This window comes from Buteo buteo, chromosome 18, assembly GCF_964188355.1.
Source record: "Buteo buteo chromosome 18, bButBut1.hap1.1, whole genome shotgun sequence".
In the NCBI taxonomy this organism is placed as follows: domain Eukaryota; kingdom Metazoa; phylum Chordata; class Aves; order Accipitriformes; family Accipitridae; genus Buteo; species Buteo buteo.
Window position 1 is genome coordinate 26589972 of NC_134188.1, and position 26889 is coordinate 26616860.

At 49.7% G+C, this 26889-nt stretch overlaps 1 protein-coding gene and 1 long non-coding RNA gene across 5 annotated transcripts; one reads left to right on the plus strand and one right to left on the minus strand.

Annotated features, from left to right (window-relative positions):
- Positions 1 to 610: 610 nt before the first annotated feature.
- TSKU (tsukushi, small leucine rich proteoglycan) lies at positions 611 to 19699 on the minus strand. Of its 4 annotated transcripts, none has more exons than XM_075050221.1 (5): positions 19459 to 19699; positions 17571 to 18216; positions 16823 to 16908; positions 2979 to 4013; positions 611 to 2235 (listed from the first exon to the last, which is right to left on the minus strand). In XM_075050221.1, exons 2-5 carry the CDS (start codon positions 17595 to 17597, stop codon positions 2133 to 2135), a joined length of 1251 nt encoding a protein of 416 aa, XP_074906322.1. In that variant the 5' UTR covers positions 17598 to 18216; positions 19459 to 19699; the 3' UTR covers positions 611 to 2132. The 4 variants fall into 4 exon arrangements, with proteins under 4 accessions (XP_074906322.1, XP_074906321.1, XP_074906323.1 ...); XM_075050220.1 differs by having other exon boundaries at positions 17571 to 18246; XM_075050222.1 differs by lacking the exon at positions 17571 to 18216 and having other exon boundaries at positions 19459 to 19697.
- Positions 18706 to 26889, plus strand: LOC142041418 (uncharacterized). Its single transcript, XR_012653469.1, has 3 exons — positions 18706 to 18989; positions 24460 to 24539; positions 26490 to 26889. It is a non-coding gene; the product is annotated as an uncharacterized LOC142041418 (long non-coding RNA).

The window sequence follows — 26889 nt, forward strand, 5'->3', positions numbered from 1 at the left end:
CTGTTTATTCTTCAGTTGCAATGGCTCTGCATGCTCTTAGCCCTCCACGCAGCAGCCCCCCGCTCCTCGGAGAGCAGTGCTGAGACCGGACCACGTGTATCTCACCGCCAAAAGCTCTGCGGTCTGGCAGCGTGTGGTTTGCCATGCCGTGGCATCGCTCCTGCACCCATTCGCTTTCCCCCCCACCCCCAAGGTCTTGTGAAACAGCTCGTGGGCTCTCCCCACATCACCCGCTCCTCAAATCCAGCCTTTCCACCCTAGCAGACCGCGTCCCAAACTGGCAAAATCCATGAAGAGATCCCCACCATCTCTGACAAGCTTTGGAGCAGATCCTGGAGCAGGAAATTTGCTCCAGATACTCTTGTGCTGCTTCACTGCCACGTGTCCATAATTTCCTTTGAGTCAGCCAGTGCAGCTCTCAAGCCTTTCTTCCAGCGAGGAGCCCAGCGAGCCAAACGCAGCGGGACAAATCCTGCCCCCGGTTTGGAGATGCAACACCCACGAGGCTGGTGGGGCTGAGGAGAGCAAGGAGAGAAGCCGCGTTGCACTTCGGACCCAGCGACATCTGTCGCCCTCCCAGCACTAAGGCAATAAATCCGGGGGATCTGGGTTTATTCTCCTCCAAATCACTTTATTATATCGTGAGTAATCACAAAGCCTTACAATGCTGCAGAGGTTCTTTGAAAAAACAAACTAACACAGCGCCGGTATTTGCCAGCTTTTGCTAAGACTTGTTTAGCTAGCAGCTAGTGTGAGATTACACAAGGAAATCTTGCAGTCTTCAATTGGATTGTCACATTGGGTTTTAAACTTACCACAGTGGTGCAAAGACAGTAACTTTGACAGTACGTGATCCCCGAAACATTTCATCTACGTACAGACTTATAAAATTAAACAGCTTTTTAAAAAATTACATTTTCTGCCAGCAGAAAAGAATTCTCTTAAAAAGGCAAGATCTACTAAAAAACACCTCCTCCCTCCCAAACTGCCCCCATCTTGCACTGCAGTTGGTTACTGTTCCCCTCCAAATCCCTGCCTGTAGGCAGTCCCATTGCCTTTTTAAGAAAATCAATGTTTCCTGTGACTGTGAAGGCTGGTCGAGCATTGCAAAGGCTCAGTAGAGAGGGAAAACCCCCAGCACTGAAAGAAAGGGTTAAAATCCCACCCTAAGATCCACGATTGAAAAGGAGATGGATGAAAATGTGAGAGAGGGATTTCAGTATCCAAAGTGAGGTGTTGACTCTGCCTTTTATGGGCTCAGTAGACTTCAACCACCCCTGGAGACAGCTGCTTTGGGCAACAGGGTTTCCATTCGCAAAGACCTTTGGGGGTGCGAGGATGAAGCCTGAGCTCCTCCCAACGCTCCCAAGGAGGGTTGTGGGATGGATTTATACCTCTATCACCTTTGCACGGGCCTCCCTAAACCAGCTTCAAACTTTGAAGGTTGCCCTGATGCAAGGCTGGGTTTAGAGACCAAGTTGCAGAAAAACCCGAGCAGGACCCTCATCCACAACATCCCTTCCCATCCCCAGGACGGACCATGCTCGATGTGGACCAGACCCCTCCATTGCAGGAGCTCCTATAAGCAAGTTGAAGGCTTCCCACATGGCATTGAGTCGTGCTGTGCTGCCTTCCCCCACTTTCTCCTAGCCTGGAGAAGAGGGACCAGAAGGGTTCCCCTTTACTTTGCCAGCATTTCAGCAATGGAGTAAAAAAAGAGTAAATCTCTGAGGCTTTTTATCAGATTTCAGTTGGCAGCCAAGGAGCTGTGTGAGAGAAAGAAAAGCCACAACTCTGCAAAAAAAACCCCAAGATTTTTCCCCCGATAGGCAAAGCACTCCAGGGTCCCAGGCGTCAGTGTTAATTCTTCCGCTGGCATGTTCTGGAGCGTTTTTCGGCGCTGGAAATTGCCTCACACGAGCCCAGCTGAGTCGCAGATGTTGTGCTCAGATGGCGGACGTCAGCGTGGAAGCAGCTTACTCGCACGTCCTCTGGGTCTGCATCTTGGTTTGATAAGGTCGTCAAAACGAGAATCCCTGTCGAGGTTTTCTTCCAAGCTTCCCCAGAAAGGGAGGAGGGATTTTTATTATTTTTTTTTTTTTTTTTTAAGCTAGGCTACATGATCTCTTCAGTTAATTTGCTTCATCAGAGGCTGGTTCCTGGGTGAGATGCGGCTGTTGGCAGACCCCTCTGCTTCCCTTGCTCTGCTGCACATCATCTCTGAGCAATGGCTCTCTAAGGTTAGAAAGACAGGAGGTTGCCAAGGTTGGACCTGAAGTAATTTGACATGAAAAGGATCGAGATGGGAAAACAGGGAGAAAATTGTGGGAAAAGTTCTCGACTTACTTACTCAATGTTCATTGCACACCTATGCAAATAACATGTAAAAAGCAGCACATTAGGAGCACCCTGTATTCAGGTTTGTCTGGAAATGTTTCTTCAAGACTGAAAGTGCATGACAGGGAACAGGGTGCTGCTAATGAAGGCAAGATCCAGAAGGCACTTCTTGGGGAGTAATAATTAAAAAAAGGATGATGCATGGGTTTGTAAGCAAGCAGCTACGGAGTTGGTACGTTTTGGTGTGTGCTCTGCAGAGACGTAGCTTTGCTCCTACGAATGTGTCTGGGGCACAAAAGTTTGCTCCAGACCGGCTGTTCTGCCCTGGGACCTGCAGAGCAGCTTGGTCCCCGTTGTCCAGAATCACTGCTCTTGAGCTAACGGGCTGCGTACAGGACCTCAACGCTCTGGGCAAAATCTGGAGCCTGCGGATGATGTGGACCAGGATTTGAGAGTTTATAAAATCCACAAACAATCAAGTATTGGCATATACAAATATATAAATTATTGACAATTTTACAAAAGGCACACTGCAAGCCATCTCAGTCCGACACCTGTACAAATCCCACAGCCCCCCCCTCCCTTCCCCACCCCTTCTCCCCAGTTTTCATCACGAAACGTAAGGGGCTGCTGCTACGGACCCGTGGCTGTCGTGGCAACTGAGGACCTCTTTTTTGGTCAGCCCAATTTGCCGGTGGTACTGTCCTTCTTTGATGGTCTTAAGACACTGTATGTTCTTCCCCAAGGTGATGCTTTTGATGGAAGGTAGGTATTTCAGCACAGTCTTTGGCAAGGATGACACGCCTGTCCCGGAGAGGTTGAGCTCTTGTAGGGAGTTCAGACCAAAGATAACTTCAGCAGTCAGTGACTTCAGGTCAGGATTGCTGGATAAATCCAAAACTTGGAGGGCTGGTAGTTCCTTGAAGCTATAAGGAGAAAACTCTCCAAAGCCACGCAGGCCACTGAGGGATAAATGAATCAAATCTTTCAGCCCCGTGAAGTCTCCTTTCTCAATCTTGACTAGAGGGTTCCCATCAAGATTTAAGTATCGGAGAGGAATACCTTGAAGGTTTGGCACAGACATTAGCCTGTTTCCAGAAAGATTTAAGTTCTGGATGTTGGGGATGCTCTTTTCACGGTGCCTTGTAACTGTGCTGAGCATATTATTGGACAGATCCACATTCAGGGGTTTTCCTTGACCTTTTGAAGCAAAAATGTCCATTGCGATATCCAAAAGCTTGTTATTGCTCAAATCTATGTCGCCCAGAGGTGAACTGGAGAAGCAGTCCTCTGGAAGGACTTCCAGAGAGTTATGACTCAGATCCAAGGACTCCAGGTACCGAAGCCTGGAGAAGGTTGTGGAGGAAATCTTGGCAATTTTATTGTAGCTCAGGTCGAGGCTCACCAAGGTGGTGTATCCAGGGCCAGTAAGCATCGATTCATTGATTGTTTCCAGTTTGTTTGATGATAGATCCAAGTAGGAGGTATCCAGAGGGATTGGGACAGGAACAATGTGTGAGCCTATTCCACTGCAGTCCACCTTGGTCAAGCTAAAGCTGTCAAAGAGACCAAAGCTTTCCACTTCGCAGTGGCAGCCGGGGAAGCAGGTTTTGGTGGTACCGAAACAAGGAAGGAGAAGCAGCAAATTGAACCAGGCTAGGAACTGCATTGTTGACCTAGAAAACAAGACAATATGAAAATAGATTTAATTGCTGCAGAAATTACTGAAGATCTGTAGCAGTTTGAGGCATGCAGTCTTCTCCACTCCCTTTCCAAAGGAATAGATTAATACACCCTTAAATAGCATGGATGTCCCAAACACTTTGTCTCTCATGTTATGAACCCCACTGGGAAATTAATAGAGGAAAAAAACCTGGGTTAACAGTCTTTGCAGATATAACCAAGTTAAGACACAACTGTAAATTAGCTGTAAGAACAGTAGGCTGCCTTAAAGCAAAACCTAAGCAACATGCACCCTTTCGACTGGACCATGCATGAGGCTAAATGACAGCTCAAACACCGAGTCATTTTACAGCCCGGCAAACTTCAGGAGGCAGAGGTCTTCACGTCAGGGCAGCCATGTGAGATTTGGGAGCTCCGGTTCAAGACCCTGCATTGACAGGTTGGAGAAATCATTTAGGCTGTGCGCTCGGTGGGAGCCTTAGGTGTCCAAAACCCTTATCAGGGAAGGAAAAACCAAAGCTTTGTTCAAATTTCCTATAGATGACAGAGATAATGGCATCATCAGAACATCCTCCAGGATGAACAGCTTGAAAGACCAGCTGCCTACCGCCCAAGCGGACAGCATGTCTCCCTTGCTTAGACTTCAGATGCAAATTTAGACGTGTTCAGATAGGTGGAATCATTGCTTTATAGCAGGTGGCTAAAACCGACGCTCCTCGGGCTGGTGGCATGTAGGACAGACAACAGCCTCTTGGCTCCTTGTCTGCTGGAGCAGAAGAACCAAGGACTTCTTAGTCTAACCCAGACTCTGCTGTGGTGGGCCCAGCCTCCTGCACAGGCATCAGCTGAAGAGAGCCAATTTATTTCACACGGAGCCTCTGGGGAGTCTTTGCTAATTACATTAAGTATTCTCTCTGATTAACGATGCCAGCAAGCAAGGAGCTCTCTCCACCCCTCTGGTTTTGACCCTCCTCCAGCTGAGACGTTTCTGTCCCTCCATCGTTGCAGCCAAGGGAGGAAGAGAGCTGATCTGCATCTCACCGGCTTGCTGGACCTCTTTAGATCACGTCCTAACAGCTCCTCCGCACAACTCTGGGCAACAGCCGCTGCGTGCTTTCAAGAGCCAGCCAAAAAACATTTAGCTCTGCATCTCTGGAGAGGGTAAACTGGAGCATGCCAGCATCCTGCAGGTCAGCAGAGACAGCAAGGGCTGTCCTCGTTGGTTCCTACTGCAGCCATGGGTGATGGCTCCTTGTGCCTTACAAACAAAGTCTCTGGGAGGCCAGCAACAAAAACCAGGCAAGCAGATCCATCAGCACCGCTCTTTGGCTGCGCTGCTGGTGATAAACAGAGGCTCGCATGCCAAGCACTCATTTAGCCAAAAAAAAAAAAAAAAAAAAAAAAATCCCCTTTAAACGTGTGTTCCCATCCCCATCTCAGCCCCCTTGGTCTCTATTCTCACCTTTCCCACCGCTGTTTAAAAGCACTTTATTGACTTCCTTGCAGTATCATCTTTCCCACACACTCTTTGATCTGACCGAGGCGCCTTCCCCACAGCTCTTACACCTTCCCAGGACCATTTCCTAGAAGTTCATGCTTCCTTTCATCTTCCCTCACCCACCCCTTGGCAGCAGTTTCTCTCCCTTTCCAGCATGGTCTTCCTGACCCTGCGCTTTTTCCCAGGAGACCGATGGGGGACTACTTGCCAATGTGCAAAAGAAGTGCAAAGGGGAAAAAGCGTTGCAAAAATATTGTCCTGATCACTGATATGACTTGTCTGGCAGTAACTCCCAGACCTCCTTCAAACAGAGAGCAGAGATTGGGACTCTGGCCAAAGTGCCTGCAACCAAAGCATTGCTAAAGGCCAACACGCAATCCTCTGGGGTCCATTATTCTATAGAAACAACAGAAAAATCAGTAAGATGAGCCCTAGTCCCAGCCCATCTCAACTGTTTCTTGAGAAAACACATATGTGTGCAGAGGGGACGCAGGGGGTAGAGCTCCTTTCTGCAGACACGTTTCCAGATATCCCTTTCCTAATGACATCAAGGCTGATCCCCTCTGGTTCTGTGCAGGCAGACCATAGCGTGCTCCCTTCTGCAATCCCTCCTAAACTACATACTACTTTTCTTTTCATGAAGCTGCATTTGGAACGCACTGAAGTGTTTTATTACCAGGGGAAGTTACAGCAGTGGGGAGCTCTTTGGAAACTAAAAAAGCGAAAACTCAAATGCTAAATGTCTCGCATACAGGGAAGTACCCGCGTTAGTGTCAACTCAGTCTACTGGTACTTCTTCTTCCAGATCCCACCCAGTGGCTATTCTCATTTGATGTCTCAACAGGGGAAGCATCTCCTAACTTCTGTGAAAGCCCAGCTCAGTTCCTTATGGCATTCTGTTGGCTCTGGTGGGAGCTGGATCAGACTCCAGCAGGTCCAAAGACACATCAGTGTGAGAGTTGGTTTTCTGAGCACCGCTAAGACCTTCATGGGCTCCTGCTGGGCCACCTGAAGAAAAGCAAGAGGGCAATCTCCAAAGTCCTAGTTTAAATGGGAACAGACTTTTTAACAGGGCCTGAAGTGATAGAACAAGGGGTAGCGGTTTTAAACTAAAAGAGGATTGATTCAGACTAGATATAAGGAAATTTTTTATGATGAAGGTGGTGACGCACTGGCCCAGGTTGCCCAGAGAGGTGGTCGATGCCCCATCCCTGGGAACCTTCAAGGTCAGGTTGGACGGGGCTCTGAGCAACCTGATCTGGTTGAAGATGTCCCTGCCCATGGCAGGGGGGTTGGACTAGATGACCTTGAAAGGTCCCTTCCAACCCAAACCGTCCTGTGATTCTGTGATTATATGAACTGAGAGGAAAATCAAAGCCAGTGCTGGGCTTCGATATGCAGCTGCTCAAACCCCTTTTGACATGGGAATTCCCTTCCCAATCAGCCTCAAAAATGATCGCCAGAAGTGGGCAGATACAGTGACTCCCACCGCAACATCCACGGCTCCAGCCAGCAGCAAGAACAAACCATTACACAGCTGAAATGCAGTACGCAAAGCTCAGCTTCGATATTTGCACGGCATCTATTGGATCTTCCCTCCTCACAGCACTGCCCCAAGTTCTCCCTTACTGGCTCTGCAATTGCTTTGCAGATGAGATGCAATCCATTACTACCAGTTAAAAACTTCTTTACGGAGCAGCACGAAGCATTCACAGGCTAACAAGACCCTTGGCCAATAGGTCTGATAAAATATAGGAGAAATAAAGATACTGGTCATCTTCCAGTCCAAGAGACTCCTGCATTGCCAGATAATCAACAAAGAGCTTAGTCAGGTACAGGCATGCTTTATCATCACATGGAGCAATCGATAGCGCTCTTTGAAATGGGGAAAGAAACATGCCGCAGGCATTTACAGTTCATCTGTGTACAGCGTGCTTTTGAAACCGCATCAAATTGCCTTTGGATTGCTGCCTACGAGCTGCTCTGTTGATAAAGGCAGGAAGCCAAGGTATCCCCTCGTAAAAGGAAGATGAGTTATCCTCCTGCGGCACTGGGGAGATTCACCTGGAGGAAACACCATGGACCAGAAACCACTGGCATCATCACCTGGGATGGCAAGGGGAAAGCCATCGGGAGAAAGCAGCCCACCCTTGGGCCGGTTCATGACCATGACCTCTTCATTTCTATGGCTGTTGTGCTGTGGAGAGATCCCAGGGATAAATTTTGGCCATCTGACAGCTCTGGGGGGGCTTGTTATAACCCACTGATTTCAACAGGAGCTGCTGGGGGTGCAGCAGCATCCCCCACATTTCAGATGCCTGGGGTGGCTGCAGGGCTCTGGTCTTTACCTCTTGCTTGTCCTTTCTGCACGGAAAATATCCTGAGACAACCCCAAGGAGATTCAGCGGTGGACGATGGAGCCAAGGTTGGACCAAGCTTCTAGCAGGGTGCTAGCCTTCTTCCCAAATCCCACGTCTCTCCTTGAGCCTGCAGATGCCCTGATGCCTCCTCCCTGCTCTGCTCATACCCTGCACTGTCATGTGGCAGGACCTCACACTGAGATTTCCCTGCCAAGAAAACCATTAAAATCTGATTTTAAAACCAGACTGTAGAGGAAACCCAGGTCTCAGCTGAGGGTCAGGGGGTGGGAGAGACAAAAGCCTTGTTAAGGTGTTGTTGCAAATTCACGCTTCTCACTGCACTTGATTTCCTCCTTCTCCTCTTCCTTAAAGACTTTTCTCACTAGTCTTCCCCAATCCACAGCTGAGACTTTTCCACCTCGTTCCCACCCAAGGGAGATGTGCTAACACATCCTGCCCTGGATGGAAACCCATTGCTCGGGGACTGGTTCCCATCTTGGGAATGTGGAGATGAAGAGGATGCTACCTAGGCTACCTCCATTTGCCCTGGCATCCACCAAGCCAGAAATCCCTATAGCCAAAAATCAAGGACTAATTAAAAAATAAAAAGAGGGGGAGGTATTTGAAAGTTTGTTGTTTGTTTTGTACCCAGGATGAATCAGTTCAGCTCATAAAAAAAACCCTGATCTTCCTTTTTCCCCTTTGGTGGGTCATTTTTCTAGCAAATCGGGCTGCCCAGCCGCAGGGTTACCAGCTCTGACACAGGAATGGGGAAAACAGGACCTGTCTTTTCAACACCAGCCCACCGTTAGAGCAGATGAACCCCTGTGTATCTAAGGCTTGGTGGACTGATCCTGGTAATTTCCATGTTTCTTGCCAATGTGCTACTGGATTAATTCTGGATTAACAACAAATATAGCAACCTTTAAAGGAAAGAGGCAAAAAGGAAGGGCTGGAGTCCACCTATCCCAAATAGAGTTGCTGTTCTAGCAAAGGAGGGAGGAGTTGATTAGCAACAATATTTCATCAGGAAGAAAATTTGGGGATTGTCTTCTGTCTCTTGCATCAGCCAAGTCTTTATAGCAAGGCCCACGAGGCCCACTTGGCTGCATTCTCTAATTGGGGGCAGGGAAAAGGGAACGCTATTGGAAAGCAAAACAAACTGCATAGGTTATGATAGAGGCCATAAATCCTCCAGACTGGAAAAAAAAAAAAAAAAAAAGAAGAGATAGTTGGCTCTTTCTCTACCTAAATACTTGGGAGGCTCTGCGAGGCAGCTGGGATGGCAGCTCCAGAGCACCAGGATGTTCCCCAGTTGCTTCTCCAACAACAAAATTGCTTCAGAGACCTTTCCCCCCCTCTCCTCACATGAATTATTCTGTAAAATAGGAATAATTATTGAATACAGTGCAGCACTAGCAACAGCTACACTTTTCCAGTATGGACTGTCCCGGGCTCGGTCCAAATGACGCAACCGCAGCCTCGTCTCCAGATCCCATGTGCCAACGTGAGCAGACAGCAAAGCTGGTTCAAACCAGCCTACAGCCAGAGACTATTAATCCCTTAACTCTCAGGCAAACACCCCTCACATGATAAAGAAACTGCTGCTGACAAGGTTACTCTTTTTTTTTTCTTTTTTTTTCTTTTTTTTTTTGTGCGTGTGTGTCTGAATCCATGGAAAGTAAAGGTCATCCAGGCTTTTGGTCTGCCTGCTTCAGACTGGCTTTCCCCTGCAGAAAGGGTTCCCAGATGCATGTATCAAAGAGCTGTGTTTACCCCCCCTATAAACCTTATTAAACCAATTAGTGCTTCCTCACAAAGGAGTTTTGGTGTAAATGGGAACAGGGCTTTCTGACCCATTCGTTATTTTTTGTTGTTTACTGGTTTGGGGTATGGTTTGCAAATACTGGTCCCGGTTTTACACTCAGCGTTTCTGACTTCTTGGATTTAGGGAGAGGACAGCTAATGAGAATGCAAGAAGTATCTGCTATTTAGGTTTGATCCTGCATTTGCCTAGATGGGTTTGGGGGAGTTCAGTGGAGTTACTCTAGGTGTCAGTGACAGCAAGATGAGAATTAGTGCCTTGGCTCTTCTAAATTCAACTTGATTTCACGGAGCCCTCCATCAGGAGCCATTGCACAAGTCGCTTTGGGGTGATAAGTTGTCACCCTTCACTTCACACTGATGGTTTTATCAGTGGGAAGCGCAAAGCTGGTTAGACAGCAGAGGCATCCCCATCAAGATATAAAGAAGGAGATGTGCAACCCAGTCTTCTCCTTCTCCTCACCCTATTTCCCCCACCAGTGCATGCAAGCATTGGGACGAGTGGAAACTCAGCCACTGGGATGGTGGCTTTAGCCCTTATGGCTCAGTGTAAAGAGACATCAAGGGCATGAACAGGAGCTGAAATCATCCTGCAGGTGCCTGAACACTTTTCGCTCCATCTTCCCGCTCACTGGGGAAAATCAGAATTAAATGCAGGGAATGAGGGGGAAAAAAAAAAGAAAAAAAAAAAAAGAAAAGATTTCTCTATGAATTGGTTTCTGCTTTAATGATTTCTAATAATGGATGTAAAAGCACCTCCTCTGCATTCAGTCAAGAGTCCCATCACCAAAGGAGGAGTTGTTAGCAAGTAATTAACCCAGTGGTATCAGGAATCTACATTACCAGGCTATGGAAGAATAAAATACGATAGGCACCAAACTGGGGATGGAAACAAAAAGTTGTCTCTCCTCCCTCAAAGCAGACCTTAAGGCAGACCAGGATGGGCGGCGTGATGGGGATGGGTGAGCTCAGGACAGGATTTATCCTCTCTGACCTGTGGGTCCCCAGGGATCACAGGAGGTAGCCAGGACAAGCAGATCTTGAGCCAGTGGTTTATTTGCTCTGTGGGTGCTTTGTCCCCGTTCAAGTGATTTCAAGAGGGGACAAAACTGCCATAAACAGAGACGAGATGCTGCTCCCAGATCTGAACAAGAACCCCATTGCTCTGCATCAAGTCTGCCTTTGCAAGACTTGAATGTCACCAAAAAACATGGAATTTGCATTGTAGACAGCCAGAAGGGGTGAGGAAGGAAAAAACAAGACACCATTCCTCATTTTCCCCAGATGTCAGCTATCTCCATTCGCTTTTCTCAGCTCCAGACATAGAGAAACTGCTGAGCCAAAACCGCAATGATTAACCAGCATCCCACCCATGCTCTCCATCCTTCAGGGAGATTTTCGTAGACATTACAGGGGATGGGATAGATAAGATTAGCAAGAGCAAAGCCAAATTGTTCAGCATCAGAAGCATTTCACAATGCCAAAGCCGGAACGAAGCAGCCACTCGACCCACCATGCGGGCTGCAGAGAAGACATATGGGATTGATCTAGAGGGAACCCAGCACCTCCAAACCCTTCTCACTATGGGTTTGTTTTCAAACATGTGACATCCCTTGCTCAGCTGAAACAGCCTCTGCTCTATTTTTTTATTAAAGTAAAATAAAAATAAATTATCTTTTCTTTGTAAAAGAAATTGAGAGACCTATTAAAATAATCTTTGCTCCAACTGTTAATATCACAAATCCCATCTGCTTTGCAAGAAGCCATGGGTAATTTAGCATCCTAGTGTTTAAACACCTAATAGTTTATTCCACTTGGGCGATCTCTCCCCCAGCATCCCTCATCCCGCCCAAGGAAGAAATCAAGATGCCGTGCGGTGTATTTTGGGCTCTGACAAAAGGAAACCTGTGCGGGCAGGTCTGCCAGCCCATACAGCAAGTTCCAGATGCTTGACATCCATGGCTGAAATATGGACAATTTCTGCCACCTTGAGAGCTGCGTGCCTCGAAAAGCCACATCTTGGAAGCAAACTGCAGCTCAACTCCCGGGAATTTTGCCTCAAGTGGGAAAAGATCAGTTCTACCTCCAGCATGAGCAAATCAGGAATTAAATCACTGCAGCACCAGGGTTTTGCACAAAAAATCCCCCTTTCCCGCTCAGCCCAGGAAGCTCTCAGGTTAATAGCAGTTTTATCCAGGGTGGGGAAATAGCCTCCCATGGCTTCGGAAAGCAATTTTGCTCGCCAGCCTCACGCTGAGCTGTGCTTGTGCCTGGAGGAGGCGTTCCCGAAAGGAAACTGAAGTTTGCCAAGCCTCCGGAGCAGCTGCGGGCAGGGGAAGGCAGGCGTCGGAGTGGCGTGGCACCTCCCGGCAGCACCGAGATGTATTCACGAGGTTCACCGTGAGCAGATGGGACGTGAGCATCCCGGCCCCACCATTGCCTCCGGGCTCTGCCAGCTGCAGGACCGCTCAAACTGGGAGCATCGGCAGCCGCACGCCGGTTCCCAGCAGCCCGGGATGCACGGGATCAAACAAGGTGCCCGCAAGGGATGCAGGAGCTCAGGGCTTTCTCCTGCCCCAGCATCACCCCCAGGGTGACCACCCCAAATCCTTTTACCCCTAATAACCCCTGCTTCCCATCCTCCCCCCTCTGCTTTTTAACCGTGAGCATTTCCAGGAACAGGAGGTCTCGCTATCCCGGCACTCGCTGCGCATAACAGAGACCTCATCTCAGCCAGGAACACAAATATTTTCTTAACCGCCTCGAACTCAGCCCGAATAGGATCTTTATCATAAACCCAGCGACACATCCCAGAACTCCGTTGCAGAGGAGTTATTCTGACACAAACAGGAGGACAGACCAGCCCTTTGGCATGTAATTTCGTAGCAAAAGGAGAGGTTTGCACCAAGCTTTACGCCAGCCCTAATGCATTTTGCTGTAGAGGAACCTGGTGAAGACACCAACAGATCCCCCTGCCCCACCAGCTCCGATGGCCAAGGGCTCGCTGTGATGCACGGAGGGAGGCGGCGAATACCCAGGCTTTACCCAAATCACAGCAGTAACCTTGGGAAGATTAAACCCTCCTTCTTCAGGGCTTCACCCCCCTTTGCAAAAGATCAATTTAAAAATGATAGATCACAGCTTCATCTGCAACGTCAGGGTTGCACATGCTTCCCCCTCCTCTCTGACCTCTCCTGGTGTCAGACTAAGAAAGCCAACAAGCTGACGTGAATTTTTAAAGCATAAAACAACTGAGGCAGGACCTTATTTCTTAGCTGGTCAATTAGTGAAAGCTAAAATGATTGTAGTGTGCTCCTCCTATAGCCTCAGCCTTTGACGATGCTCTCCCACACCTGACCCCCAGACCCAGCCGGTTCCTGCGCCGGCTCCTGCTACGACGATACTTTTTCGTAGCACTCTGGCTCCCAGAGACATGATATAATTCAAGAGGAATGCACTCTGGGACGAACACCATACACCAGGCCAGCGAGAAACATTAAGAGGTGCAGCACGGGGAGAGAAAACCTCCTACCCACGAAGGACCCTTTTTGGTTTTAACTGTTAGTAGAGCTGCTCGGCTGTATCATTGTGCCTGGCTGGGAAATGCCACGTGCCGTGCATGTCCCTGGGATGGCACATGCCACATCCCACCCCGGGAGAGTAGAGATTGTGAGAACCCACCAGCGGCTGTCTGATCCATGAGGGAAAAGCACAACGTCTGTGGATGTACCATGTAACCCACATCCCCAATAGTTTGCTTTCAGTCACCCCGGTGGGTTGGCGTGAGCTGCGGAAGGACCACGCTGCGTGGATGGGGATGGATGGGTTCCCCTGGAAAGGATGAGCTGGGCAGGGGGAAGGAAGGAAGAGAGAGGAAGGACGATTCCAGGGGAAGGCGATACATCCCAGGGTGATGCTTCTCCCTTCCAGGTGAGACACGGCCCACCAGGAGCGAATAGCTCATAGCAGCCCCATCATCCTGGGTCTCTAAGGGCTTTCCAGCTCTTTCTCCTTGAAACAGAGGCGGCTGCAAATCAACTCTCCAAACGCTGCCGCTGACGGCGTGCCTTGGTCACGGTGCTCTGCCCGGCTCCAGCGAGCAGGGGAGGCTGGCACCGGCCAAAATCATGCGAAAAGCAGAGGGAAAAGAAATCTGCCCCGGTGGGACTCCAGCTGGGCAATGCCTCTGGCCCTGGCAGAAGGATTTTAAGAGGACCCCATGCTGCTTTAGCTCTCTGAAAAGCAGCAGCTCCCAACCTCCCTTCTCCTAAGAGCCCTGCGGGGCTGCTGGCTTCAATAAGGGAGGGCAAAGAGAGGAGGCAACATTAGGCTGGGTGCCCCTCAGCACTGCCCCAGCCGGCCCAGGGCTTCTTTGTGGGCTTTTTATTTATTTTTGTGGTTGGGATTTTTTTATTTTTCATGCACAATAATCTCCAGGCCTCTTTGCCTCCTGTGGCTCTCAGTGTGCAGCTGCAGACCCTCCACCGAGGAGATAATAAATACAATCCTGGCCGTTATTGTTGCAAACAGCACAGCTGGAGGCTCCCGTCTCGTTCCCCTCCCGGCCTTTCTTCTCTCCCCCCCCCCCCAATAATTCTTGCAATGTGACTCTGCGAACAATGAACGCCAGCGAAACCGCTCGGTAGAGCGGGGCTTCAGGAGCTGCCCCCACCCCAGCGAAGCGCGCGAGGCATTCGCTACGCCCAGCGGGTCTCCTACAAGATTTGGGAAGGGAGGATTTGGGGAGGGGAAAGGGGGTCTGGGTAAAGCTGACAAAAGGTTTAGCAGCAGGGCTTTGTCCCCATGGGGGTTCCCAGTCCAGATGATGCTCTCTTGCCCCAGTGATACGGTGTGGTGGTATCTCCTCAGGTCTTTGACTCCCCTCCCTGGCTCAGGATCCTCCAGTCCCTCTTGCCTGGTGCAGGATTTTGGAGAGAAAGGTCATCTAAAGTGGGTTGGGAGAGCCACATCCCCAGCAGGACCCATTTCTCACCGCTCATGTTACCACCAGTCCCCATTCACGTGCCTCAGTTTCCCTCCTGACACCTTAAGGACGACTAACCCCAGGACCGAGAGGTGTTCATTCCTGTGTGGGGTTGGGGGGATGGTTGAACCATCCCCAGGTTCAAATCCCACCAGTTTAACTGGGAGAGTGGAGAACGAGCCAAGACGCCCCAGTCTCACCCTGCGCAGAAGCCACGGCCACAACCGGTCCAGCCCAATGCCACCACTTGTCCTCGTGTACCGTGTCCAGCTCCTGCCTTGCCTGGACACTCTGGGGACACCAGCCTTGCTTTGCCTTCTGCAAAATGGGCAGCCAGGCTGGGGGGACAGGGAAGGGGACATTTGGGGAGGTGGTCGTGGGGGAGAAGTATCTATGTGCCTCTCAAATCAGCGTTCGTGGACTCTGAAGCATGGCTGCGGTCTCGGTGGCTGCCAACAGCAGGTCTGCCTCTCCGGGGACCTCTGCCCACCCGCGCTGCTCAGGTCCATCCTGTGCCCATCCCCGTCCCCTCGGTTCTGGCGCAGCTCTGTGGCACTTCTGCCGTGCCATGGAGGTGCCGCAAGTCACCCAGGATGCACAAACCCATCTTCTTTTTCCATTTAACCCTTTATTAAGCCACCTCCTAACCCAATTTGGCCTGATTTTCTGACCAGCAGAGTAAAAATTCCCAAATCACGGCATCCTCATATGTGCCCGCCATATGGGCTACATGGTGCTGGCCCCTTGCACCCTGTTCCTTCCCCCAAAGCCAGGGGAGGTCACCATGCACCATGTTGCAAACACAGGAGGTGGGGACATCACCACGGGACTTTTGGGGACAGTCCGGAAGAGCAATGCTCCCCCCCGGCCGTGGGACCGACCAGGTTATGAGTTACCCCATGATCCTGTAATCCTTTGAGTTGGAGATCTCCTGCAAGAGGTTGCAACGCTCCGCTCCTGGGTAGATACGGGGGCTGCACCCTGGGTGGGAACTGAGTTTTGCACCGGGATTAAAGGGCTTTGGAGGAAGGGTTTGTGAAACTTGGCCTCGCCATGCCCCCTGCTACAGAGATCTCGTTCTCAAGGATGGGAGGAAAATGGGTGCTTTTGGGGTCAGGGATTTGTCCTGCCCCACTTGGCGAGCTCTGCGCACATTTGTCACTTCGGACGTGACGGGGGTGAGGAATCACATCTGGTTTGACCCATCTGCCACAGGAGGGCTTTGCCTTGAAGTTTCAGCTTTTCCTGACAAGGGTTATCTTATTCAAACTAAAAAAAAAAAAAGGTCCTTGCTTCTCTCCTCACCCCTGGGTTTGAGCTGCCATGCATGAACCAGAGGAAGGGAGAGGAGTCAGCATCACAGATACATGGACAGCAAAAAAGAAGTAGGAGCGGGGAAAGGGGAAGGAAAAGAAAACCCACAGATGCCAGCACTCAGATATCACACACAGCACATGGCCCCGCACTCAGCTACGGCAAAGATAAAGTGCTTTTTTTCCAGTTTGCCACTGCTCCAACAGGCAGATTTCCAGCCTGGTTAATACAACTCAGGAATGTCCCGTGCTAAGGCAGCCAGGTTGGTTTAATCTCTTGCAGTGTCTGCAAGCGGGGGGAGGCTGGGGCAATTCTCAGAGCACGTATTTCCTTCCCCCCTGCTGCACATCATGAATACTCCAAGAATGAACGATGGAAACTCCCAGGAAATGAAAAAAAAAAAAAAATTTAAAAAAAAAAAATTGCAATACAAATTAAAATCTCAAGGCTTCCGTGTAGTGAACGGCTGAGCCATTCATACGTTCCCCCTTGATAGGTCCAGGTGCCAAGTTTTAAGACAAGAAACAGCTTGCTCAAGCCAGCCTTTATCTTTTCCCGGCCCTCAACATCTCGGCGTTCGGAAGTTTCTTTTGATAGCCTGCCAGGAGGCCAGCGCTGCGGCTACCGCGCACGGCCCGGGGGTGCCGGGGGTCAGGAGAGCTGCCGGACAAGGATGCCTTGTCTTATCCCACCCTCCAGCCTCTGCTTCTCCCCACTAACCAGCTGACAAGCGAGGAGGAGGGAGAAGAGACTGAAAGAGGAGGAAAAAAAGCGGTTAGGGATGGAGGGAAAACTCTAAATCTCCGGAAGACGGTGGCTCACCTTTTTTTCCAGCTCTGTCTCGCGCCGGGGTGGCACACGCTGCTGTTTGCTGCAGGGTTGGGGGAGCACAGGATGCTTTTTCCTATCTATAAAAAAAAAACAACAAACAAATAAAAAACTTTTGCTTTTTTTTTTTTTTTTTAGCACTCTCTTCTCCCAATTTCTTCCTACCCATTCAATGCTGTTTTATTCCTTGCATTCAATCTTAAAGAATAAGGGTGCAGGAGACCCTCACCCTAACCCTGCAGCTTTCCCTGCCGGTCTACCTCACCATCAGAAATTAATGTCCCCTGGGATGTCCCTCACGTCCTCGTTCCCTCCGGGCGTTTCGTAATTGCTCCCCGCTGCCTCTACCAGCAGCTGCTCAAATTCATTCACAAACCAACAGCATCTCCCCGCAGCGCTCCCGCTCCACGATGCCGCAAGGGAAAAACCCATCTGGGTGCTGCCACCCAACCTCCTGCCCACCCCGATCCCGAGCATCGCTCACCCCGCGCACCCAACGCCTCCGGAGAGGGACCCCCGCGTCGGAGACGGGTGACGGCTGAGCACGGGTCAGGGCCTGGCTGGGTCATTTATAACCCATAGACGTGGAAACACCTCCCGTGTGCCCTCTCCGGGACAGGGACTGGCTCCCGTGGGTCGTGGAGGGACGGGAGCTGCGCCCCACGCCAGGACGACGGCAGACGCTAACCCACTTTTCCTTTGCGCGGCCAAGTTTCTCCTGCAAATTCTCCCAGGGACCTACCAGGCTCTCACCGAGTCCTTCCAGCATCTAACACATCCAGCGCTCTCCTTATTCCCGGAGAGATCGGCGAGGCGTTGGTCTAACCCTGCCTTTCCACAGTGCCTCTTCTCCCGGGATTCGCTCCGCTCTCTACCGCTGCAATAAAGCTCCGCGCGCTGCCAAGCCAGCTCTGGAGCGGCGATCAATGCAATATTTCAGCGCGACGCCAGCGATCGGCACCGGCTGCTCTCTGCAGAGCAATGGCACAGTGTCCACCCAGACAAGTTTCCTACTGTAACTTCAGTGAATGCGGTTATTCAGGCTAACGGCAGCTGATTTATCATGGCAGACACCCCGGGGGAAATCTTTCGACTCGAGAGACTGGAGGCTCCTCGCCCGGCTGCCGCGATGAACGCCGTGAAGCTCCTTCCACCCGTGCTCGAACGCCTTCGCTGCCACCGAATTACGTTCGCGAACCGCGATGGAGAGCGTCGGTTAACGGAGGCGAATGCCGCTTCCCCAGCTCCGTCCTCGCCCGCTCTCCTCCCAGCCTTCCCAAATCCCAAGCAGAGGAGTAAAGTTGACGGACCCTTTTGTTTCCAGAGAGCTGGCACGTGTTGTGGTTTACTGGGCTAATAAATCTGCCGTGGTCTGCGCCTTTTAATGACTGCAGCATTAATAACAAGTTTCCATGGAGCTGCTTAAAAGTTTACAGGGTGTGTGCGTTATCAGGGGAACCCCGTGCTTTCTGACCTCCTGCTTCAAAAGTCACAACCAGCAGCTTTTTTTTTTTTTTTTTTTTTTTTGCAATAAGAGAACAAATAAATCCTGATCTGCTTCCTCTCCCTTCTCACCCCCACCCCCCCCCAACCAAACACACCTTCCCCTCCAGCTTAATCCATTTACAGGCATGGGAAATTCCCAGGCAGGGAGCTTTGCCTTGCCTTTATCTCTGCAACCCGGGGGGGAGAAGACCCCCCTTTTCACCTCCCAGCCTTTTCACCCCATCCAGGCGACCCCCTCTAAGCTTTAACCGCCCCCCCCCCCAATTTTCTCCTTTCTCCCCTTACCTTGGACGAGCTGCAAAACCCCTGCGAGCCTCCCAGCACCAGAACCCGACCAAAAAAAAAAAAAAAAAAAAAAAAAAAGCCTCTCTCTTCTCCCAACCAGCCGTGCTGGGAAGGGAGGGCCGGGAAAAAAGACAGGGAGGGGGGTTTGGGGGAGGTTTGGGGGGTGGGAGCCAGGGAGCCCAGTGTGAAATCAAAGCCCCGCAGCCGGGCACGGGAGGCGGTGCGGAGCCTCCAGCTGCTGCTCGGATTACTTTGCAGCCGTGGCAATCCCAAACCCTCTGCAAACCACCATTGCACCGGGGGAAGGAAAAAAGGGGAAAAGATCCCACCCCCCCCCATCCTTCAGGCTGCAGCCCCCCCCAGGGACGAGGTGAGCCGGGTTGGGGGGCTCGTACGCAGCCGCTGCACCCCCAAAATTCCCCCTTTGGCAAAACCAGAGGTGGGGAAAAAGTAGTTTACCTCCACCCGAGACTTCTGTCCTTCCCCCCCCACCACCTTCGCCCCTCACCCGTGGTGTTTTGCAGCCCATGCCCCCCGCCGGCCGCTGAGCCCCCACGCGAGGCAAACTCATCACACCAAAAAAAAAAAAAAAAAAAGTTTCCCCACTCGGAGGTTGAGGGGGGGTGTGTGTGTGTGTGTGTGGGGGTGTCTCCCCAGCAGACACCCCCAGGGCTGGCCCTGAGCATCCCCAGCTCCCAGGGCAGGCAGGGAGGGCTCAGCACCCCCCCCCAAAAAAAAAAAAAAAAAAAATTGCGGGGGTGGGTGGGGGGGTTTTGCAACACCCCACGGCTTCCACACCCTGCCTGTGTGTCTGGGGGGGGGGACAGGGAAGGACTCACCGGGACCGGGGTCGGTTCCCACCGCCGGGCCGGTTCTCACGGCGGGGAGCGGACTCCGCCGGCAGCCGGTAGCAGCAAAGCTTGGGGCCGGGTGTCCCCTTCTTCCCTCCTCCTCCTTCTTCTTTTTCTCCTTCCTCCTCCTCCTCCTCCTCTTTCTCGTCCAAGGCGTGCAGCTGGCCGGGCAAACGGGCTGCCCCCTTCCCCGCAGGAGGAGGGAGGAGGGAGCTCAACAGATGGCTGCACACAAGGGAACATCTGGGAGGAGGAGGAGGAGGAGGAGGAGGAGGAAGGAGGAGGCAGGACTTACGCTCGGCTGTGCCACTCCTGAGCTGGCAGACCCCCCTTATGGGGAAAAAGAATGGGGGGGTATCAAGCCGGCTTTGCACACACACATTCCCCCTCCCTGCTGCTCTGCTTCCCCCCCTGGGTAAAATCTCTTTTCTCTTTTGCTTTCTTGGGGATCGCTCACAGCACAGCCTTGGTTCCAGCCCTGACCTCTGCAGGGCTGTATTTACAGGAGTGGGTCCTATTCCCGAACGTCACCCAGTTTTCCAGGCGTATAGGGCCAAGGTCAGCTCCGTCACCCCAGGGTGCAGAGTAGGACAAGGCAGCACCAAGCCGTGAGTGATGACAGCAGGCAGGAGACTGGGGCTTATAAACTGTATGGTGCAACCCCTGAAATAGGATAAAGCAAAAAAAAAAAGTAAAAAAAAAAAAAAAAGTAGGTAGCAATTTTGGGGAACAGAGAGTCTGGACCCCATCACTGTGGGATGGGCAGTCTCTGGGGCTTCTCCAAGGAGGCTGTGAAAGAGCAGCCCCGCAGCAGAATTTCTTGACTATTAGGTGTAATGGCCCGGTGGCGGCTCGAGTCGTGATGCTGGTACTGGAAAAAGACCCAGGATCCTACCCAGTGTCGTGGTGCTGTGACACTGGACAAGGCTAAAAGGACCTCAGGGGTCTGTGAGTGGCAGGGGACTCATCCTGCGGCTGGCTGTGGCTTCCCATACCTCACGCCTCGTCTGCTAGCCACGACTAGTGGCCCGTGCCAGGTCCCAAGCTGTGCGGTTGCTTGTTTCTTAACACGTTTAGGTTAAGAAGGTGCCACCAGGCTCCCTGTGTTTACTCTCAGTAGCGCTGGTGCTTTGAAGTACGGCACATGCCCCATACCAATGATCAAAGTTTGCTCAGACCGTGACCTTCAAGCAAGCGTGTTGCTGAGATTTGCATTTAGCATCTCTTTGTGATGAAAAGGGGGCGAAAAGGCAGGTTTTTGCTCCGCTCAGCTGCTTTCTCCGAGCACATCACCCCATGACCTGCCTGAAGATTTACTGGGTGATTCCCCCCGCCTTGAACACAGCTCTGATCAGAAGAGCTGGGGCTCAAGGCAGGAGATACCGGGGACATCAGGAGGAGATGGCAGAGGTTCCTCTCCACCCTCCCAATTTCCAAGCATGTTTTATCTGGGTTATGTGCTCACTCTGCGCCCACGTCTTAGGAGCTGCTTTTCGGGAATCACCATCAGAGTGTGAGAGCTCTGCCAAGGAGGGGACAAGCAGCCCCCGGGGAGCCAGACGGAGGAAATCTGTGCTCAGGACTCAGCTGAGCCAAGCGCTTTTTGGGGAAAACCCTGGGAAAACCCCTTAATCTGGGTTGAGATTTTGCATGTAAAGGTGGTGGTGATATCTCCAGACATCAACAGTCTGCTATAAGGATCCATTTACCCAGGTCTTTGTTCCTTTTTATAGCTCTGGGTAGGGGAAGTTGCTAAGCTGGAAACTTTTGTTTAATTTTCCATTTTGTTAATTTTTCCATGCCTCGTGTTAGGCTCCTGCCATGCCAAAGTTGGCCTCGGTAAAGCAAAACGCCAGTTTGAAGCTGGAGGAGTTGGGAATTAAACTCTCTAGCTTAGATAAAGGCCAGAGGTCAGCGCTGCCAGGTCTGGGTATTTAAAAGGAAGAGCTGAAAAACATGAAACTGGCTTAAAATCTCTGAATTTTGCTCAAGAAAGATCTTTAAATTTTGTTTTATTTATTTGAAGCCCAAAATAAGCATGCTTTGCAATAGCTGCTGGTAGATGGACATGGGAAAATTGTGTAGTCAGAAATTTTGTTGCTCAGATGAAAAAAATAATCAACTGAGAGGTGTCCTGGCTTCAACTTCTAATGCTAAGAGAGATTTTAACAAAATTTCCCCAGTGTGATGGAGTTGGCCAAAATCATGCTGGGGAGAGGGCCGACAATTTAATTCTGGGTGATCTGGGGGTAGGGATTAGCCCTGGTGTGATGCTAACACAAAATTAGCCCTGGTGTGTGTCCATCTCTGCTTCTTAGCTCCTTCAACCGTCTCCCACTGAAAGCTGCACTTCTGAAAGTGGGGTGTCCCCCTCCTGGTGCTCAGTCCGTGCCCTGCAGAGATGGATGACAAAACGCTGCCTCGTGCTGCCATGGTCCACATCTCTACTGTGAAACTTTCCGTTGCAAAGCGCCTTGGCTGGACAGTCCATAGAAGGATGCTCCCCCCAGCAAATCAAACCCAGTTAATTCCCATGACTGCACCAAGATCATTTCTAGAGGACATTTAGTCTTAAGGTCACGTTTCCCACCATTACTATTTCTATTTCTTTGGCACATGGGAGCACATTTTCTTGAAGATAAACCAGGGTTTTCCCAGAGCTGTGTGGTCCCACGGGCTGAACTTTCACATGCAAAGCCTGCCACGTTGTGTTTGGACAAATTTCCCCACCTGTCTCAGGCAGTTCACTGCCTAAATACACCGGCATAGGATGTAAAAGATGCAAATAGAAGGAGATTTGCTTGAGTTCATGCAGCACCAAATGATGCTAGAACCTCACTTGGGGTTTTAGGCACTGCTGTAGCCATCGGTTACCCTCCTTTTTTGCTTTGGAAAAGCAGATGAGGGCGGTTCTGCTAAAATTACTCCATTTCACCCTGATTATAAGGTCTAGCTATAATAATTTTGCCAGCACCATGCTGTAACATCAGAAAGCTGAGCGCCAGATCGCTATGCTGTCCCTCAGCCCAGCTTCTTCCCTCTCTTGCTGTCTCCAGGTGCGAGGGTTCGGTCTGTGTTCATGGCCCATTTCTCCAGCTCAGCTCCACACCAGCACAGATTGATCTTCAGTTTTCTCTCTGGCCCTGCGGCCCTGAAGAGCATCACTCCAAATAGCCCTCATATACCGCTGCTGCAGAGACCCTGACAGGTCTGGGGGCCATAAGACACCTTCTCCCAGGGCGGTTCTTCCAGGGTGATGCTGAGCCTTCCTCTGACCTTCCATTCCCAGAAGACACCAGCTCAGTTCCTTGTTTCTCAACAGCTGATAACATCACGCCTGGTTTGGCTTGTTAAAATCCAGACGATTCTTAAGCCAAAGGAAAGATATCTGAGTCACTCTGAGTTTCTCCTGGATAAATTCTAATAGGCACATATCAGGCAAAAGGCGTTAAAGAGTGAATGAGGATGACATAAGCTGGATTAGTAAGAAGAGCTAGTGTTGGAGTTCTGCCCCGTGATATTTGAGTCCCTCCCTGCGATCTCATTTCCCTTCCTCTTATGCAATCCCAGGAAAGGAGGTTTCTCATGCACCAAACTATTGGAAAAAACCACAAAGCCAGACGGGTGCCTTGCAATCCCCATCTCTGATCTCCCCCACGTGTCCCCCTCCCTGGGTATTCCTGCAGAGGAAGGAGCCTTCCCTTTCTGTTGTGCAAGGGATCGTTCATCTCTCTCCTTTGTGGTTGAGATAGAGCAGATGTCTTAGGAAGTTGTCCAAGCTCGACTGCATTTGATGGGATTTCTCAGAAAGAAGCACCCACAGCAGCAGCCAGCACGATTACTGTGGAAGACTTTAGTTATTGCAAGAAGTTAGGAAAAAAAGCTGCCCACAATAATAGCAAACAACCACCACCAGTTCCCACTGGGAAAATGTGAAAGAGGCAGGTCTATCTGTCTGCTCTGTGAATATTTCCCATCTTTGTGGGACTCCTGTAGTAAGTCAGAACAAGAAGCAGAGATTTTTTGAACTTTCTTGACCGAGGGCTAGTAGGAAAACCACACGAAGAATATTTGGGAAAGGAGGCAGAACTCAGCTCCTCCTGGTGGAAGCCCCATGGCTGTCAGCAAGGGTCAAGGTTCGTCTTGGTCATTCTTCCTGCCTGGCCGCATGAATTTTGCTCTCCTTAGTGCCTGGTGACCCAGCTTGACCGAAAGGGACAGAGGAGAGCCCCTTCCTCACTGTTTATCCCCTGTCCCTGCTGTCTGCTCACCCCAGTTGCTCCATAGTCTGGTGGATTTGACACTGTTTTGGCTAGTGGGAATCTATGGATTTTGGCTCCCTTGGGCTGAGGAGGCCTTCTTTTCTGCATTTTGACCAAAATTCAGCAGCAGAAAGGGAGGGCAGCTCCCTCCCCTTGCTATCCAGTAGCCTGACTCACAGAATATCATGCAGGAGCACTGAGCCTCCTATGGGATTGCGTAGGTCCCATCCACTGTGGGGGAAAAAAAAAGTCTCATTCAGGTCCACTGAATCACTAGATTCTTTCTCTCTACAGACAGCAGAGGAGGCCTGGGCACTTAAGATAGTTTTATCACCCCACTGGGGCCAAGCATCTACTTTTCAGGTATTGTGGAGCCTAAATAGCCTGCCCAAGGGACGTGTGGGCTTTTGTCCATCTGGCTGTATTAGCTGATCCTGGCAAGCGGGTGGTTGTTTCCCAGCAAGCTGCTCACTGGACTGTTTGTTTCCTTTCTAGATATGTTGAGTCTCTCATTGCAGATATTGACTTCCCTTTGACATCAGTCAATATTTAGCTCTTGAGTTAATAAATATTGAGATTTACTTGGATGAAATCAATGTGTCCTAAGCTCTTTCTGCTATCATTCATGGTTAAGCCCTGGGACCAATGGGTAGGAAAACCCTGTCATGCTTTCAAGACCTGTTTCTGCAATGATATTTGTAGATTGAGTTCATTCTTTTCATGAAAGGTCACATCCTCAGCTGTGTTGAATGCTACCTGGAGTCATCAGGGTTCCTAAGACCACACAAGGAAGGAAGTAAAGCACAGGTATATTTATTTATTTATTTATTTATTTATTTATTTATTTATTCTTCTCAGTTTTGTTTGAACAGCTTCACATTGGCATCAGCAGATCAATTTGTAGATTGAAGGGATGTTGGCATCTTTCTAATGCCATGTTGGTGTTTCCACTCAGTTCCATGCCTTTGGCTCCTTGAATCCTCAGAGGTTTCTTCATCTCTATTTCCCATGTAAACTGGATGGAATCAGAATCCCTTTGATAAGGTGGAAATCTTTGACAATCAAAGCCAGAATATGTGGCCCATATATACCCTGTCAATCCATACTGAAAGAGTCTTCTTGGTGTATTCAGGGAGCCAGCACCCTATTTGGATGCCGTAAGCTACTTTGGTCATCTCATCCCCCAAAACAATATTGAAGCATAGATTGAGGCCCTTTGTCCAGACAATCAGCAACTTGAAAGTCCTTTTGGAGGACAGTCAGGAAAATAAGAATAATTCACATTGACAAGGTGAGAACTAAGGAGGAATAAGGTAAGAGCTGTGTACCGTGCATACAGACTACAGAGACAGCTCTCAAGATGCAAACTCAAAGAATAATTTAGGCTGGAAGGGACCTCTGGAGGTCTTTGGTCCAAAACTCCAAAGTTATGTCCAACTTTCATCCCAGAAAGCTCTTAAACACTCACTTACCATTTTGCATTTGCTAAAGCTCCATTGACTTCACTTCCACAGAGGACTGTGATTTTCACTAAACACCTGTGGCCTTAAATGTTAAATGTGTGGGTACAAGTACGTTGCTGAAACAAGCCCTGCAGAGACATGTGTTGTGGAAAAAAAGGAAACAATAGACGATATTTAGATATTTTTTAAAATGCTGTTGCTGTACAAAGCTGTTGACATACTTTTCTTGCTCCCTAAGCAATGAAACCTGGTTTCCTAATCCCCTGCACATTTGCATCCTGCAGTACTCCCAGTTTCTCCCAGTGTCCACTATCATTTTGGTCAGGAAAGGGCAACCTACAGTATTGCTGGTAGGGCCCTGAGGTACCAGCTGGTGGACCAGTAGGCATTTGCTGACTGACCAGTTGGCTGCTGCCTTGCAGGATGAATAGGGAATTGTCTTTCCATTAGTGGGCCCATTAACATAGATTAATTGGCATTTAATTCTCCTTTAACTTGCCTTTAATTCTCATTTCCCTGGTTGCTGATATGAATGAAACTTGTAGGAACTTCATACCCCCACAGAGTGGCAAAGACCCTTTTCTGAAAGTGGGGTGATACTGGCCAACAGGCTTAAAAGTGTTAATGCTTAATAGCTAGGCAAAAGACCACATGGGCATCATTTTGTTCAGGAACCAGGCTAGGAGAGCAAAATAAGTCCAGTCCCAATAAAAGGCAACATTTTTCCCATTCTTCTGCATTTCTCAGTCTAAGATCAAATGGTTATGAAAGTTTTTTCCTTCTTTTAATTTAAAAGATAAAATTCACCTATGCACTGAAGCCTTGTAAGCAAGTTTTTAGCCCAAAACACAAAATCATTACTTGATGAAGTTATTCTTTGAGCAGCCAAATTTCAATAGAAAACATTGATTTGGGGTGGTTTTGCTTATCACTTGAGAAGATTAAGCACCATATAGTGGGAAATAAAGACAACAGGAGGCCAAATACTGGGAAAATCTTTCATCTGGTGGAATTGCCTGCCAAGGGAAGCACGGGATGACCTTATTGTTGATACATTTGAACTTAGATTAGGACAAGAATGAAAATAGCTACTGTCTAAAATCTAGATCCTGTTTCTTGTAATCTTAATGAAAATACTCTGACTGCAGAGAGTACAGCACAGTCTTCTCCCTTATCTGTCTGCTAATCACTCTCTCCCTCCTCTGAAGCTACCTATAATGTCCATTGCTATGGTAACCAAGCACGGTATGTATCACAGACAAGATGACATATGCATCTTTTCCTGCTTTCATAGCTCCTCTGTTTAGGCTGCAGCCTTCCCTCATCGCCGAGTTCCCCAAAGGACGGACGGACGGACGCTGACTTCATGGGTTTGCATCTCCTCGCAGGCAGCTGCCGCGCTCACCCGCTGAACCGCTGGCGCCACGAAGCCTGGTGGGTTGTCATTCAAACCAGCTTCGCTCGGACCATAAATCTGTGATGCGTTCCTCTGAGGTTTAATTACATGTATTTTTAACTGAGTGGCAAGAAAATATTTCAAAAGAAACATTGTTCATTGAGCTTTAAGTATAATTACCCAAATGCGAAACGTGCCTAGAGAAATGGGAGTTATTGCATTTTTGGCTTTGTCAGGCAGGTCAGTCATTAAAGTTTAACAAATGAAGCCAATATTTTATCTCAGCAAGTTTGTACCA